The sequence below is a fragment of the Debaryomyces hansenii genome, assembly GCF_000006445.2.
Source record: "Debaryomyces hansenii CBS767 chromosome G complete sequence".
Classification (NCBI taxonomy): Eukaryota; Fungi; Ascomycota; class Pichiomycetes; order Serinales; family Debaryomycetaceae; genus Debaryomyces; species Debaryomyces hansenii.
In genome coordinates this window covers 1,806,993-1,824,547 of record NC_006049.2, presented here as the reverse complement: position 1 = coordinate 1,824,547, position 17,555 = coordinate 1,806,993, and the positions used below count along the sequence as shown (strand labels likewise).

The 17,555-nt window shown below is 34.2% G+C and overlaps 6 protein-coding genes and 2 non-coding genes across 8 annotated transcripts; 3 read left to right on the top strand and 5 right to left on the bottom strand. All coding sequences in view use genetic code 12, as the record gives it.

The window, feature by feature from the left end:
• Positions 1–379: 379 nt before the first annotated feature.
• DEHA2G22374g (DEHA2G22374p) lies at positions 380–1,405 on the top strand (the record flags this gene model as incomplete). Its single annotated transcript, XM_002770652.1, has 1 exon — positions 380–1,405. The coding sequence occupies one exon, from the start codon at positions 380–382 to the stop codon at positions 1,403–1,405; it is 1,026 nt and encodes a 341-aa protein (XP_002770698.1).
• Positions 1,406–1,734: 329 nt separating this feature from the next.
• Positions 1,735–4,707, top strand: DEHA2G22352g (DEHA2G22352p; the record flags this gene model as incomplete). Its single annotated transcript, XM_462516.1, has 1 exon — positions 1,735–4,707. One exon carries the CDS (start codon positions 1,735–1,737, stop codon positions 4,705–4,707), a length of 2,973 nt encoding a protein of 990 aa, XP_462516.2.
• Positions 4,708–4,806: 99 nt separating this feature from the next.
• On the bottom strand, positions 4,807–6,558 carry DEHA2G22330g (DEHA2G22330p; the record flags this gene model as incomplete). Its single annotated transcript, XM_462513.2, has 2 exons — positions 4,807–5,671; positions 5,729–6,558. The coding sequence occupies 2 exons, from the start codon at positions 6,556–6,558 to the stop codon at positions 4,807–4,809; spliced, it is 1,695 nt and encodes a 564-aa protein (XP_462513.2).
• Positions 6,559–7,317: 759 nt separating this feature from the next.
• Positions 7,318–10,560, top strand: DEHA2G22308g (DEHA2G22308p; the record flags this gene model as incomplete). Its single annotated transcript, XM_002770650.1, has 1 exon — positions 7,318–10,560. One exon carries the CDS (start codon positions 7,318–7,320, stop codon positions 10,558–10,560), a length of 3,243 nt encoding a protein of 1,080 aa, XP_002770696.1.
• Positions 10,561–10,785: 225 nt separating this feature from the next.
• On the bottom strand, positions 10,786–14,136 carry DEHA2G22286g (DEHA2G22286p; the record flags this gene model as incomplete). Its single annotated transcript, XM_462511.1, has 1 exon — positions 10,786–14,136. The coding sequence occupies one exon, from the start codon at positions 14,134–14,136 to the stop codon at positions 10,786–10,788; it is 3,351 nt and encodes a 1,116-aa protein (XP_462511.2).
• A 689-nt stretch (positions 14,137–14,825) lies between these two features.
• DEHA2G22264r lies at positions 14,826–14,926 on the bottom strand. Its single transcript has 2 exons — positions 14,889–14,926; positions 14,826–14,862 (listed from the first exon to the last, which is right to left on the bottom strand). It is a non-coding gene; the product is annotated as a tRNA-Lys (tRNA).
• Positions 14,927–15,439: 513 nt separating this feature from the next.
• DEHA2G22242g (DEHA2G22242p) lies at positions 15,440–16,414 on the bottom strand (the record flags this gene model as incomplete). The annotated part of the gene is made up of 1 exon (XM_462510.1): positions 15,440–16,414. The coding sequence occupies one exon, from the start codon at positions 16,412–16,414 to the stop codon at positions 15,440–15,442; it is 975 nt and encodes a 324-aa protein (XP_462510.1).
• A 268-nt stretch (positions 16,415–16,682) lies between these two features.
• Positions 16,683–16,790, bottom strand: DEHA2G22220r. Its single transcript has 2 exons — positions 16,754–16,790; positions 16,683–16,719 (listed from the first exon to the last, which is right to left on the bottom strand). It is a non-coding gene; the product is annotated as a tRNA-Pro (tRNA).
• Positions 16,791–17,555: the final 765 nt, after the last annotated feature.

Below are 17,555 nucleotides of genomic sequence, written 5' to 3'. Positions count from 1 at the left end.
ACACCTCTCTTTTACTAAAACAGAACCAATTAAGTATTATAGCAAGATTAAATAGTAAGTCTTGTTGAGGTACAAAGCTATTGATATTACATTCGTTTAATTCCGTTCATTTATTTTCTTTTTTACTTTTGTTTTGCTTTATTTTCTTTTCACAACAATTTTTGTTCACATTATCTTTTTACAGCATTTTCAAGTTCTTTTTTCAGTTTGATTCAATTTGAATTTGGTCAGTTTGATTTATTGTGTGGTTATAAGTAAAACGTATAGAATAGACTTTTTTATAAGAAAAGGTTTTTGGGTATTTGCATTTTTGTCTTTTTGTCCATTTTAAAGATTTCCATTTGAACGAGAGTCCCATAATAAAAAATAATTGCATAACATGTCGTCATCAGTAACGACAAGTTCCACTACAACTCCTGCTTATGCTAAAAGGAAATTGGAATTGGTTCCGTTCAATAGTCAATTAGAAATCATCGATAAGGCTATTTTAAATCTTTCCAAGATGCTGCTGAATTCTAATCAATATATCAACGTTCACCGCTCTGGTTACAATAATAACAGTGGTAATAATAACCCCCACAACCACTCAAGTAATCAGAATCTGCAAAACAAGTATGCTTTAGCTGCGGTTGCAGCGGCTGCTGCTGTTCAACAACAACAGCAAAATTATATGCTTCAACAACAATCCCATCAACAATCTCAACAACAGCAATATAAAGATATCAATCCATATGTGTTCCATGCGCAGGGTATGAGCTTCAATAAAGACCAAGGGGAATTGTCCTCTTCCTCCTCATTGATGTCAGAGAAAAGTGCTCCATTACCCTATGATTTTCAGAATAATTTCATTACATCAAACGGTAGTAACAATTCGGTCTCATCTCCCACGGCTGGGCCGCTAAATCAACTGCCAGCTATTGATCCACAAAATCATGCACTTCAATCACATCTTCAGCCTCAACTTCAAAATCTTTCTCAGCCTCGAATGCCTGGTTTTATTTTTGATCCTATGGCTTCTGATAATAGCAAAATCAAGTCCAGCTCACCAACTTCGTTGCAATCTCAAGCTACGGCATCATCGAGTAAGGCTAGTAACAATTCACCTCCAAACTTATTCTTGTCCACTTCAAGTTCAGGAGCAAATGCTGTAAATTCAGTTAACTCCAATAATCCTGTTACAACCAACTTTTTGGAGTCACCATCTTTATTATCAGGTGGTAAAAATATTTCAAGCAACTGGCCTGTTAATAGCTCAAATACAAACGCTATTAATCATTCTTCAATTTGGGGTGCTAACCCTTCTACGTCGTCTTCATCTATGATGCCTTCTAATTTTGCAAATTTAGATTCTAAATCTGAAAGTAAGATTTCTATTCAAAATAACTTTGGTGGCTCAATGTGGTGATAAGATTTTTTATATTGTTAATTCTTTATGTATTAGATTTATTGGACTAATATTTTCGTCCATAAGTCGTTGGTTTGTTTTTTGCTTTTATATGTACATGCTGGTGTTTGCTGTTTTGATTGAAATATTCGTACAAATTCATAGAATGTTGCGTTTAAAATTACTAATTAAGGGATATAGAGGTTTTGTTTATAGGATTATATGTGTATTTATGCTTCGTTATTTATAAATTTATTATATAACAAAATGAACCCAAATTTTCCAAAAAAGCGCTCTCAAAATATTTCAAAATTTCAAGATAAGTTTAACAAATCAACAGATAAAAAACAATGGCTTCACTGACAGCAACAGTATCGCTTCATAACCTCGTGAAGCTCTGTTGTAAGCGGAACTCAACGAGTAAAGTTTTTGTTTCTTTGTACAATCAATTAGAGGAAAAATCACCTATTCAAGATAATGATTATTTGTCGAATCTATTACAACCAGATATAAAGAATAAGTCGAAAAGAGAAAGCAGTTTGATAACAGAATATATCTTAGCATTGGCGATATCTTCTGAAAGTCAATTGGAAAAATTCTGGAAATTTTTGCCTGAAATACTTTTAGAAAATCAAATACACTACATGATCGAATTAAACAGTATTTTACTATCGAAGTCAAATATAGAAAGACCTTCTAGTGATATATTCAAAGAAATTGTAAATAATTGCTTTTTCAAATATACTTCCAGTTATATATCAAGTTTATTTCCAGGCATTTCGGCCACCCAAGTTTCGTTGTTAAATCATATAATAGTGGTATGGTGCTCAGTAATTAGGAGATCACCTTTTCATTTAAACACTAGTTCTTTCAAACAATTAGCTGTCAAAATTGTATCCGTTTTAACAGAATGTGACTTACGAAACCTGTTAAATTATTTCATATCAAATACTTCATCGATATTGAATACAGATGACTTGCAAGTTGACCTGGTTCAGGATTCAGACGATAAAAAGATTGCAGCAATTAGAAGTACAACCACCATACAATTAGTCAATAACATATCCTCGATAAATCCAAAATCTAGAAAAGCAACTCAGTTGAATGTTATCAAAAGATATCTTTGGTTGAATTCTATCATGAAGAACTGGAAATTTAGTAATGATGTTTTTTTGAAACAGTTCGAGCAAAACTTCTTACCTAATTCTCTGAATAACTTGAAGAAGCCTTATGTTCTTGCCTTTGAATTAATATGCGCTTTCTTCAAAGGCATTGTTACTTCAATTTGCTCGAATGAATCAAAGTACGTTTTATTTAACTGGAAGAATTTTATAATCACTAGACTTCCAACTTTATTAAATGACATCAAATTTACTACGCTGCATGTTGCACCTACCTCCAATGATTCAAGTTTTAAACAGGAAACTTTGGATGATGCAATAATAAATGCATTTGAGTCCTTTGAAGACCCGGTTAACAAAGTGTTAACACAATTCAGCATTGATAATTTGTCTATTTGTGACCTTCGCCAGACGTTTATAAAGAGTTGTATATACAATAAGCTTATCCCCGTGATGTCATATCATAAAATATTTACTGCTGACAATACAGTAACAGATCAATTCTTGAATAATGGTATTGAACAAGTTGGTCAAATAACGTCAATTAGAGATGAGTTCGAAACAAAATTATTGAATATTAATACAGAGTTCACAACTTTGGAAGATTCGGGGTTAATCGAATACATAAATTCCCTACCTGGTTTACTAGAGTTCCTGGCAACTAAACAATTAGAATTAAGTGAAACAGTAGATCAGGTAATCGAGCATTTAATTGATGAGAAAAATATTGAAAAGCTATATAGATTGCTATTATCTGTTTGCAATAATCTTACAACTTTGAATTTAATCTGTTTTAATTCGAATTGCGGACCCTTTTCGATATTATATAAGTTGATCAATTATATTGACAATGAAGATTTTAACGTTGACGATGATGATAACTTCCAAGAGACTTATGCCTTCTTCGGAATTATCATTCTTGCTATACTCCTAATTATCGAAACCTTTAAAATTGATTATTCACAAATTACAGTTACTAATTCTTATATTGTTGATTACATAAATGAATTCTACTACAGATTATGTGATAGTTTGACTAACATATCGACTTCCGATACAGAAGAAGACAATACAATAATTTCAAATTACAATGATTTAATTAGTGATTGGATTAATGCGTTGTTTGATGATAATAATGATGGGCTTTCTGATGACTTAATCAAATCGGTCAATGTCAAACAAATTTATAAAATGATTCCTATTATATATCAACAGTCAATTATTGCTACCAATTCGAATAAGATCGACATTAAGATATTAAATAATGGAATTGATTACTTGTCGCAGATGTTTTTGATTCCTTGTACTTTAAATATCATTAAATGGTTATTGAGGAGAATTTGGGCTGATGATCCAACTTTAGACTGTTTACCTGTTCAAGTTTTACATGAATTAATTAAATCTAATATGGGCGAAAGTGATGAGCCAACGAGTGAATCGAAGCTATTTTTTCAAATAGTTTTGAAAATAAGTGGTAATTCAATAATATCAACTTTAAAGAAGTTAAATAATTGGGAGAATTCTAATTTAATTAAAGATATAATTGAAAAGGTATCCAATAGTGTCGATCCAATGTATTTGGAGAATGATTTGAGCATAAAGTTGAATGAGAGAGTCAATTTGTATGAACAACTTAAAACGAACGTGATTAATTTAGTCAATAATATGAACATTTATGACTATCAATTTTTAAATATATTCTCTTCCATTGATAGGGACAACGAGTTGATTAGATATATCGTGGAAGAAATAACCTCATATCAAAAGACAAATGGCGGAAATGAAGATACTAAGCTATTCATTAACCTATCGATATTTATGATATTACTCGACGCTATTGATAATGATGATGACAAGCAATATTGGATTAAACGTATAAAGGACACAATGGTTCCTGTTAGTAGCAATAGCTCAGGTGAGAATAGATTTGATATACTGATGGATTATCATTATTCTAGTATTTTCAACAATTCAGATGAAACATCTAATAATGATTATTTGTTTAGTGGTGAAAATAATAATTCTTCTGTAGAAATTGAGGGTTTGAAACGCAAGATTGGAAGGCATGAAAGTTTGTTGAACAGTTTCAACAAAATCAAGGAGTTTTGTGATACTGAAGTTCAATCTACATTTGTGAAATCATTAAGAACATTTAGGGACAAATTGATAAATGAATTAGAAGTTTTTACACTCAATGTTTAGAAGATTTTCGGTCATATACTCTTTATAATTCTGATTCAAGTTGCGAAAATTTCAAGGATATGTATATGCAATTAAATAATCAGTTAGTTAATGATAAACTTAAGCTTTTTTACTAAGAACTTCATCCACGTTTTGAATTACTGTAACGTCAGCAAATGAATCATCTTTGTCTTCATCGAGATTAGTCTTGGGGCCTGAGAATTTCTTATAACCGTAGGTGAAGTAATAGACGAGCGAAAGAAGCCAAATCCCAGCATTTATAACGCAAGTATAATTCATAGTTTCACTTGAAACTGACTTATTATCCGGGAACATACACATTATTATAACGTATCCGGTCCAAGAAACGGTGGTGATATGAATTATCTCTGTCCAGAATTTTCCTAAATAGAAAGGACCAGGAGTGAATCTTGAGCGGCCTACAGGCAATAGCACCAATAAAACAGGCATTCCCCAAGCTAAATAATTTCCAGCCACGGCTAAGGAGAAGAGTGCGTTTGCAGCCGTGGTATCAATTAAGATAAGCAAACCTAAAATCAACGATAAGCATCCACTGAATATTGTTGCTCTGACTGGAACTTTTATTTTGGGGTTTATGACCTTAACAAAGTTATGGAAAAACGGTAACCCATCATCTCTAGCAAATGCCCATACTTGCCTTGAAGCAGCTATTAAAATCGAAGCACCCATGAGGTATTGTGCAAACGCAATTAAAGACATAAATGCGACTGCCCAACTCTTCCCTAATGCATCATAAATAATCTGAGCCATTGCCAGGCCAGTTGAGCTTTCTAATACTGCTCCTACATCTCCATCTTTAATTGCAACGCAAGCAACAATACAAATTATCCAACCAACTATCCAGCAAACAAAAATGGAACTTAAAATGCCAATAGGAACTGATTTCCTTGGATTGAGAGCCTCTTCAGATAAATGCAAACATGAATCGTAAGCACCGATTGTCCTAAATATGTTAGAAATTCGTAATTTCGATAAAATGAAAAAAAATTAATATACTTACCAAATAGCTGGCATCCATGAAAGCATGAAAGACCAACCTTGATCCCATGTTCTGAAGTTATCTATTTCTGTAAAAATGAAATTAGCGCTATTGAATTCGTAGTTCTTTGACACCCCAACAGGAATTGCAATAAAAAATAAAACGATGATGAAAACATTTATACAAATAGAAAATGTCTGCAATGACGCAGTGTGTTTCGTAGTTGTACAACAGACTATAACATGAGATACAACGCAAGCTGCAAAGACTCCATATATTCTGGCATTCGTAATGTCAAAATTTCCATCTCGATTAATATAAATAGCCGAAAGCAACTCCGTTGCAAACCCGTAGTTGATCAGACATATCCCTCCGCACAACGCTAAAGAATTTGAACAGCCAATCATGAAACTTAATGGAGTTCTAATCAGATCTGGTGCGTAGTAATTCGTCCAATAATACAACCCACCAGACGTTGGAATCAGTGAACTTAAGATAGACATCAGGGTCCCAATACACAAAATAAATAACCCACTTATCAACCAACCCCATGTTAAACCAACTGGACCTGCCTCCAAGCCGGTAGCTAAAGTAGATGCAATAGAAGGTAATAAGCCCATTATTGAAAATGCTATCCCGAAGACCTGTAAAGAATTATATGATCTATTCAATTCTTGTTTATAGCCTATTTGTGCTAAAAGATCACCTTCGTCGACAGCTTCATCTTGGTTTATAATACGAATTTCAGACCTGTTGGAAACAATTTGGTTCAAGTGATCCCCAGCTCGAGATCTAATGGCTGCAATGCCATGAGAAGTAACCGAATGGATAGGAGATTTGGTGGTATTCATTGCGTATAATTAACATATACTATTATTCGTATTCATAAACTTATCCGATGCGTAATTCTTTTATAGTTTAACTGTATCGTACATAGGATATCAACTGATAAGACTGTCAAAAGACCGTTATCTAAAGACTATCTTTCTTTCCTAATTGGGAAGCCGCTAACAAAAAAAATTGCAGCAAGTGATAATTGATACTTAAAGCCTTTACAATAAAATAGGCTTTGTTAAATAGGGATTTCCTATAGAATCCTGGTTCCGGTGGTTTGTGGATAGCATAAATTATCTCCATCTGAATTGTATTTGCAATATTCGATACTTTTATATAATTTTACACATTTTGCACAAAATTCCCTATTTTTACATTATTTCCATTCTTTGTATCTGGCTAAATACTGAAAAATATGTCAAAATGCTATATATTAAACACAGAACATGAGATTGATCTAGTCATGTTCTATTAGCGCAAAACTCTAATACTCTAATGCATTAAATAGCTTTAAAATAATTTACATTTTTTAACATCTCTTTAGTCTCGTATGTATATATATAAACGAATGGTTAAATTGTAATAATCAGATATCATCTTATTTATAATATTATCAGGTATAAATTGGTAATATTTCAAATAAGTTTCGAGTAATTGGCCAGATTTTTTTTTTGGTGATAATGATAGAAATATATTATTGACGCGTCACAGATCGTAAAAAAATATATCTGGTATTCAGCAAGCTAATTCTTTTTATATGTACCATATCATTGTCCATGTCACAACAAGAGAAGAGACCACTTGAAACCGATTATCATGACCAAGCACATTCTCTCCCTGCTATATCACAGAGTATGATTAGCTCGCAAATAGAGCTTTCAGAATCTCAAGAACAATTACTAAAGAAAGTAAAGAGACCCAATGGTACGGAAGAGCCAACTGAATTTGAGAGAGAGCTTTTGGATATGACCCAGAATGCTAGTAAATTGGGAAATGAGGAAGATCAAAAGTGGGATAGACCTCCGCTTCCTAAAACTTTCGATCCTCATTCTATGGATGTTACATTTCAACAATTAGATGCCGAAGAGACTACTGTAGGAGATAATTCATCGGCAAGGTTCTTTGGGGTTACAAGAGAAGGGCATTCTGTGTTATGTAACGTCACTGGATTCTTGCACTATTTCTATGTTCCAGTTCCAAAGGGATTTTTTAAAGATCAGCATTTGTCAGGCTTTATTAATTATATGAATAATAATTACCAAGGTGTGCATGATATTGAAATAAAATTGAAAGAATCTATTTGGGGTTATAATAAGAATCTTAAGACGCCTTTTTTCAAGGTGATTGTCAATAATTCGAAGAACATTAGTAAAATCAGAACTGCTTTTGAAAGAGGCGAAATCAGGTATGAAAATTTATTTCCACCACAGAATGTTTCGTATGATAATATTAATTATCTATTAAGGCTAATGGTAGATTGTAAAATCACAGGTATGTCATGGATTACTCTCCCTAAGGGTAAATACGAAATAGTAGAACTGTTTGTTCAAATATCCACATGTCAAATTGAATGTTCTATTGATTATAGGGATTTAATTTCACATCCATCTGAAGGTGATTGGTTAAATATGGCCCCACTTCGTATATTGTCATTTGATATCGAATGTGCTGGTAGAAAGGGTGTTTTTCCGGAAGCAGAACATGATCCCGTCATTCAAATTGCTAACGTGGTACTGAAGGCAGGTGAGCTGAGACCATTTGTAAGAAACGTATTCACAGTGAACACCTGCTCTTCAATTATTGGTTCTCAAATCTTTGAACATACGACAGAAGAAGAAATGTTGATGCATTGGAAGGAGTTTATTGTCAAGGTGGATGCAGATGTCATAATTGGTTATAATACTGCCAATTTCGATATACCTTATTTATTGGACAGAGCGAGAGCATTAGGGTTGAAAAGTTTCCCATACTTCAGTAGACTTAACAATGTAAAACAAGAAGTGAAAGATGCTGTATTCAGTTCTCGTGCTTATGGTACAAGAGAAAATAAAGTTGTAAATATAGATGGAAGAATGCAGCTCGATTTATTACAATTCATTCAAAGAGAATATAAATTGAGATCGTATACATTGAATTCAGTTTCCGCCCATTTTTTAGGAGAACAAAAAGAAGATGTCCACCATTCTATTATATCAGATTTACAAAATGGTACTAAGGAAACAAGAAGGCGCTTAGCAGTCTATTGCTTGAAGGATTCTTATTTGCCATTGAGATTATTAGATAAATTGATGTGCCTTGTTAATTATACTGAAATGGCAAGAGTTACGGGTGTTCCGTTCTCTTACTTGTTATCAAGAGGTCAACAAATCAAAGTTATATCTCAATTGTTTAGAAAGTGCTTAGAAGATAATATCGTAATTCCTAATATGAAAAGTGAAGGATCCAATGAAGAATATGAAGGTGCAACTGTCATTGAGCCCATTAGGGGCTACTACGATGTTCCTATTGCAACATTGGATTTCAGCTCATTATACCCATCAATCATGATGGCACATAATTTGTGTTATACTACACTATTGAATAAGCAAACGATTAAAAATTTCAATTTAACTGAAGATGATTATACATTGACACCAAATGGTGATTATTTTGTCAAAGATCATAAAAAGAAAGGTATTTTGCCTACAATTTTAGATGAATTGTTAACAGCAAGAAAGAAAGCAAAATCAGACTTGAAAATGGAGACTGATCCATTTAAAAGAGATGTTTTGAATGGTAGACAATTGGCTTTAAAAATTTCTGCTAATTCAGTGTATGGTTTCACAGGTGCTACAATTGGTAAGTTACCATGTCTTGCAATTTCCTCATCTGTTACAGCATTTGGTAGAGAAATGATTGAGAAGACAAAGAATGAGGTAGAAGAATTCTACTCTATCAAAAATGGTCACCCGTTTGATGCACAAGTTATTTATGGTGATACAGATTCTGTTATGGTTAAGTTTGGATATGAGGATTTAGAAAAATGTATGAAATTAGGAGAGGAGGCTGCGAATTTTGTTTCTACAAAATTTAAGAAACCGATAAAGTTAGAATTCGAGAAAGTCTATTTCCCGTATTTATTGATCAATAAGAAAAGATACGCAGGATTGTATTGGACAAGCACAGAAAAATATGATAAGATGGACACAAAAGGGATAGAAACAGTCAGAAGAGACAACTGTCGTTTAGTTCAAAATGTTATTACCAAGGTGTTGGAGTTTATTTTGCAAGAAAGAGACGTTGATAAAGCCGTAAGGTTTGTGAAGCAAACAATTGCAGATTTGCTACAAAATAGAGTTGATTTGTCGCAATTGGTTATTACAAAAGCATATTCAAAACATGACTATTCAGCCAAGCAAGCACATGTTGAATTGGCAGAAAGAATGAAGAAGAGAGATCCAGGTTCCGCCCCTACGTTGGGTGATAGAGTTGCATATGTTATTATCAGCTCATCTAGTACCAAGAACTATGAAAAATCTGAAGATCCATTGTATGTCTTGGAGAACTCCTTGCCAATTGATGTCAAATATTACTTAGAGAATCAGATGTCTAATCCCTTGATGAGAATTTTTGAACCAATTTTGGGTGAAAGAAAAGCGAAGGAAGTGTTATCGGGAGCTCATACAAGAACAATAAAAATGTCTGCACCTAAAACTGGTGGATTAATGAGATTTGCAAAAAAGGCAGAACTATGCAAAAATTGTAAATCACCGTTAAAGTCATCAAACCATGGGGCATTATGCGAAAATTGTGTTTCAAAAGCGCCTGAATTATATGGTAATGCCCTAGCACAAATGAACTATTTGGAAAATAAATTTTCAAGATTATGGACTGAATGCCAAAGATGTCAAGGGTCTTTGCACCAGGAAGTTTTATGCTCCAATAAAGACTGTCCTATTTTTTATATGAGAAAAAAAGCGCAAAAGGATGTATTTCAACAATCTCAAGAGCTTTTAAAATGGGATGAAACTGTTTGGTAGATCTACTTGATGTAAGTATCTACATCGTATAAAACTTAATAATAATTCATTTAATAAAATAATATTTAAATTAAATCGTATGTAATATAACAAGCTTGACTAAGTAATTAAATCAAAGACAATTAATTGTGAGAACAAGGCCGAAAGGCAAAGCAATTGGAAATCTTCATTTTCCCAAATAAACTTCCGTGCAATGTATAATATAAAATAGAAATACACCAAATATCAATCAAGATATTCAATCCTTGGAGAAGAATTATCCAAATCCATAGAGTCAGATTTAGGGGATTTGGGTTTAAGCGAAATAGCGCTCTCTGTGACAGACCTATTATCCATAGACAATTTCCCTGGTCTACCATTTACGAAAACATCATTTGATATGGATTTTTTCATCTTTGGGCTTGCAAACGTAGCGCCATCAGACGCCAGAGAAGTAGACAGACCATTGTAGGTACTATTACTAGTAGGACTAGAACCGATATTAAGTAAATTCGAGTTTGGAATTTCAGAGCCTTCTATGGAAGATTTCTTCAAATTTTTGGCAAAGTCTGAAGTTCGATTACTATTATTTTGTTTTGACAACTCTTTTAATTGCTTAATATTATGAATGCATTTACTAATTGTTTGCATCAATAATTTTGGTTTCAACGGCTTTGAAACATAATCATCCATACCTTTGGCTAAAGACTTTTCTCTATCACCCAACATTGCATGTGCCGTTAATGCGATTATAGGAGTTCTGAAACTCAAGGAATCAATTGGATTGGATTTCTTTTCCCATTGTCTAATCTTTTCGGTTGCTTCAAAACCTCCCATTACAGGCATTTGTACATCCATTAAAACAACATCGTATTTTGTCTTCTGGAGTGCTTCAAAAGCTTCTAAACCATTTTCGACAACTTCAACATGATGTCCTTGTTTCTCCAATATTTTAACCGCTAACTTTTGATTAACCAAATTATCTTCAGCCAATAGTATATTGTAGGAAGCTGATTCATCAGTATTCTGGGCGATCGATCTTGATTCTAATGCTGGGATTAATGCACTGGCCAAATCACTTATAGTACAAGGAGTGTTACCGTATGAGGATATACCTAAATCTATACAAACCCTCATGTTCAATTCTGGAATAGAATGATGCAATAATACCAATGGAATATACTTCACTTCTGGTAGTAAACGCAAATTCTTGGCTGTTTCAATTGAGTCAATCATAATTATATCATATCTCACTGGCTCGGTTAAATTTCCATCTTTAATATTATCCACAATGACTGGATTCAAACCCAATTCAAGTGCACCATTTTTGATGTCACCTAATTCATCCTTTGTATGTTCAGTAGAGATAAACAAAATATAATGACCACCAAATGGTAATAATTGTTCAGTTTGGCGAGTATACCTAATAGCAGAAGGTGCAACACTAACAGTGAAATAAAAATTTGAACCTTCACCGTAATCTGATGTAACCCAGATTTCACCTCCCATCAAATGAATTAATTGCTTTGAGATTGATAAACCCAAACCTGTACCACCGAATTTTCTTGTAGTTGAACCATCAGCCTGACAGAATGTGTCAAAAATTAAGCCTAACTTATCCTTTTCGATACCAATACCAGTATCACTGACACAGAATTCCAATAATAACCTTTCCTTGTCTTCAATAATTCTGGTTGACTTCTTAACACTTACACTAACTCTACCTTTCTTAGTAAACTTTATAGCATTACCAGCTAAATTCAAAATCACTTGCCTTAATCTAAAAGAATCACCAATTAAATTATCCGGGAAAGAAGAATCACATTGATATGTCAAATCCAAAGACTTTTCTATTGCCTTAACTGCTAAGGTCTTCAACGCACCAAATACAGTCCCTCTTAACGAAAAATCAATTTGTTCCACCGTCATTCTATTAGCTTCAATCTTAGAAATATCTAAAATATCATCGATAATTGTTAATAATGAATTGGCTAAATTGTGAACAATAGACAACATTTCTCTTTGATACTGAGTTAACTCCGTATCCAATGATAATTGAGTCATACCAATAATACCATTTAAAGGTGTCCTAATCTCATGGGACATATTTGCCAAAAATTCCGATTTAGCACTGTTTGCTAATTCGGCAGCTTCCCTTGCAGCGGTGTTTCTTTGAATAGATTCTCTTAAATTCAAAACCATTTGATTAATCTTGGTTTTCAAAGCATCCATTTCACCACTTGCTTCAACAGTAATAAATCTTGTAAAATCACCGTCAGTAGCGGCCGCAGTAATCTGAGCGAAAGCTCTCACTTGCGACGTTAAATTAGAAGCCATAGTGTTGACATTACTGGTAATTTCTTTCCACAACCCATCGACATCGCTGACTTGAGCTTGAATACCCAACTTACCATTGATACCCACATCTCTTGCGACCTTTGACACTTCTGATGCGAAAAGTTGTAAAGAATCCACCATCTTATTAATGGTATTCTTCAACTGCAATATTTCTCCTTGAGCATGAACATCAATCTTTTGCGACAAGTCTCCATGTGCGACTGCTGTTGTAACAGTAGCGATAGATCTGACTTGATTAGTTAAATTAGTAGCCATAAGATTAACATTCTCTGTAACAGCCTTCCACGCTCCTTCGACATCTTGCACATTAGCTTGTCCACCTAAAATACCAAGAGTACCGACTTCACGGGATAATGTAGTAACTTCCAATGCAAAATTCTGTAATCGATCCACCATTTGATTAATAGTCAATTTCAAATCCAAGATTTCACCCTTACAATCGGCAGTGACTTTCTTCGATAAATCACCCTTTGCAACTGCGGTGGTGACGTTAGCAATATTTCTAACTTGGGTCGTCAAATTAAGAGCCATAGCATTTACATTATCTGTTAATTCTTTCCAGATGCCTTCAACACCCTCAATAAGGGCCTGCCCTCCTAAAATACCTAAAACACCGACATCTCTAGCAACCTTCGATACTTCAAAGGCAAATGTTCTTAACTGATCAACCATTGAATTAATGGTCATTTGCAATTGAAGAATTTCCCCTTGGGCATGCACATTAATCTTTCTGGATAAATCACCTCTGGCAACAGCTCTTGTAACGTCTGCAATTTCTCTCACTTGATTCGTCAAATTAAGGGCCATAATGTTAACATTATCAGTTAACGATCTCCAAATTCCTACACTGCCTTCATTTTTCGCCTGTCCACCAAGTTCACCGTTGGCAACTTCAGTCGCAACTTTTGTCACTTCGTTTGCAAATGCTTGCAATTGATCCATCATAGTATTGATAGTGATTTTCACCTTCAAGATTTCGGGATCAGACTCGACGGTATGGATTTCGACCTTTTTCGATAAGTCACCCATTGCAACTGAAATCACAACAGTACCTATTTCAGACAACGCCTGCTTGAACGCCTTATTGGCCGACTTGGAGGTATCCAATTCATTAGTCAACGTCTTAATCGTGACATTCTGAGACTTGATGTGCTTCAAAATATCATTTCGTATCTTCTCATGATTTTCTTGAAAAAGCACCGGGTCTTCTAGGATTTTCATTAATTCGGGTGTACCCATGTCAACGCTTGAATCAATTCGTGGCTTTTTGGATATCGGCAGAATCTTGGGCAAATGGAACTAATGTTACAACGAAGCTAATAAAAAAATTCTGGTCAATCTTAATCACCACCTTTACGAAATTTTCTTCCGTGTGCGTATCGACTCTTTTGTTTGAACCTTACAACAATTAACCTTTTTGTTGTAAATGAAATGTTTCAGTTTCAGTCCGCAGTAGATGAAAGCAAGTGATGTACAATTTATGCTTAGTGTTCAATACCTAAGCACTTGTGATCTACTGTTTTTCCTGTCTGTCGACTAAATTAAATTATTAATTTAATTAACAATTAAATTTTTGTAAACGACAAGTAATTTGTAAGAAAGCCTCTTTCAATATATCCAGGATATACGTATCTACCAACTTGATATACAACTAGTTGTATTAATAGTATCAGCCTTTTTAATTATAAGTAATGATATATTATTTTAGTATTTTTAGTGTAATGGTTCATAGATTAATCAACATCTGTAGTGTGCAGCACAAACCATCTAATTATGTAATTGATAATAAGTTCCAGGGGCAATTCGCTTTCATTACATTGAGACAGCTTAAAGGGGGGATGAGTATGCGACACGGAAATTGATAGAACAGCGCGACATTGATACAACAATTTCCTTAGACAAGCTGGAACAAAGAAAAAAAAATAGAACTCCTCATCAGGGGCTCGAACCCTGGACATTTCGGTCGACTCTTTGACAGAAATCTTTAATCCTTAAAAGCCGAACGCTCTACCAACTGAGCTAATAAGGATAGTTCCTGAACACTATAGTGGAAGAAAAGAGTAGATATACGTCTCTTTCCAAAATGTTGCAAAAACGGTTCAATATAAGTCGTTTATTGTCCACAGCTAATGAGAGGATTCGTAGCATAAATGGAAGTTCTATAAGGTAAGCATAATATATACCATATAAGTTTCAGGTTCCTTAGAATTGTTTGTAACAATAATTTGTTCCTTACTAAATGTCATTAGAAGAAGTAAATCTGGCTGATACCATGCTCAGGTTGATAAATATTTGATACTTTCATATAAGCCGAGGGATTCAAATTAGACGATCAATCACTCTTTACAATATTCTGGAGATATTAAGACATAGCATTACCAGGGTGTTATGAATTATTTACATACTGAGTCGACGAGTATTGTCATTGCTCGAAAGAGATAGGAGCGCCGAGAAGAGGATATTTAATACATCATTGGAAAAACGGATAGAGAATACCTGACCAATTCACATAGTCATTAGTTTATTACAGATATATGTACATCTAAATTAAATTCAATTGTCTTAAAGCTTGACAGTTAGGCATTGGCATGGCCTCTGCTCGTCTTAATTTTTCATAATCAGTTGAGAACCAACCTTGTGCATCCTCCATCATCTCATTTTTCCTGATCTGTTCCTTGGAGCACTTGCCTCTCTTATCTTGTACAAATAAATTTTCCACCTTGTAATCAAAGTTCTTCAATTGTCTACCACTCAATTTTTTCTTGTTTATAAAGTCCTTCGTCACATAGAATGGAATTTTGAATGTTGGAGTAAGCCTTTCAGTATTGTATATTGGAGAAAGATTGAACGAATAATCGGGAGATGATGATTCCGAAAAGAACGTAGAAAGCAATGGAACCAAAATGAATAGTATGATTGGCATGAGTTGTTTGATAGTAGTGACAAATGATGGCTCTTCGGTTTGCTGTCTCTGTTGACGACGCTGGCGCTGTTGCTGCGCTTGTTGTTGTCTTGTTCTAGTATTACTGGCAAAAAAAGGATGCTCGCCACCACCACCAAAGGACTGAAATGTAAACCCGTTGTTTCCAAATGTAAATGCTGGTCCACCACTGGCATGCCTGTTACCCCCGAAGAACAAATTAAAAATATCATCTTCAAATCCCCCATTAAATCCACTCGTTGTTGCGAATGGACTACCTCTCATCCCCCCCATACCACCGGCTTCAGGTTGACCTGAGAACCTCGTATCTGGATCTGATCCTGTTTGATCGAATATTCTTTTCTTGGACGGATCACTCAAGACACCCCATGCTTTATTTAAGTATTTGAATGCTTCCGACGACCTTGGATGTGGATTCTTATCTGGATGTAATTTCACAGCTAGCTTACGATATGACTTCTTGATCTCTGAATCATTAGCAGTTTTCTCGACTGACAATATTTCGTAGTATTGATGAGGTTTATACGATAAAACTTTCAATACTATCTTCTCTTGATCGTTATTGTAGTTAGACATAGTATCTTATCAAGGCGGCGACTCGAATACTTTTGATATTGTAACTGTCCTTTCAACTAATAATTCCGCAATAAAATTTACGTCAAATTCTTCTGGTACTGGAACTTAAGCCAAAATCTTCGATGAATAGTCTGTTTAAGCTTTGGGTATAAAGTCAACAGTAATTGATTCCGTGCCATCTTTTTTATAAAATCCCCAATCATTGATTAAAGTACACGACATGCAAAGAATGCGGTGGAAAATTGATTTAACCTAAAAAAAAAATATTGGGGCGAGCTGGGAATTGAACCCAGGGCCTCTCGCATGCTTGTAGTAATCAATTTAGTTTCCTAAACTGTCGCCCAAAGCGAGAATCATACCACTAGACCACACGCCCTAATTATATAAGTTGTAAGAGAACACAAGTATACATATATGGATTATATATATGTCGTGTTGCAAAAGTTATACATCATGGTTGCAAAAGTTGGTGTATAAATAGAAGTGATTATCCCCTGAGTCTGGATAGACGAAAGAAGGAAGGGAATTAGGAACTAATTATAGGTAGTTAAAGTTAGTTAGTTAGCTAAGAATAAGAAGATAGGTTCTATTTGGTCTATAGAACACATATATAATATACAGAGATAAGTAATTACTATATTAGCACCCGGTTTCCTTACATAAGTTACTCTGCAAGCAGATAAACATATATTCATATATACAATGTATTGATATAGTGTGAGAATGCGAAAGTGAGTATCGACATAGAACAAGAAAAACCCAGACTGTAATGTGGCATATATGGCTGATAAATTTATGTTGAAACGGCTTAGGTTAGTTAGTTGGCTCTAGAGAAACAGCTACCTTACAAAAAATGGTTTTCAGATCGACAACATGAATATTTGTAGCAAAATAATAAGCTAACATGCGATAGGAATCTGTTAGATTGATAATTAAACATGATAAACTCAAATAATCAAAAATCTGATCAGTTTTTTGGAATAGCATAGATCAAAGTATTTTGTCCCAAGATCAGTGATAATTAGGTCTAATCAACCGTGGTCCAAGTTGACGGCAATTATCATATGGGTATATTCCGGCACATAGCCAAAATAGTGTTGATAAACCGAGCACTCCCCCGCAGACTTACTAGTATATTTAG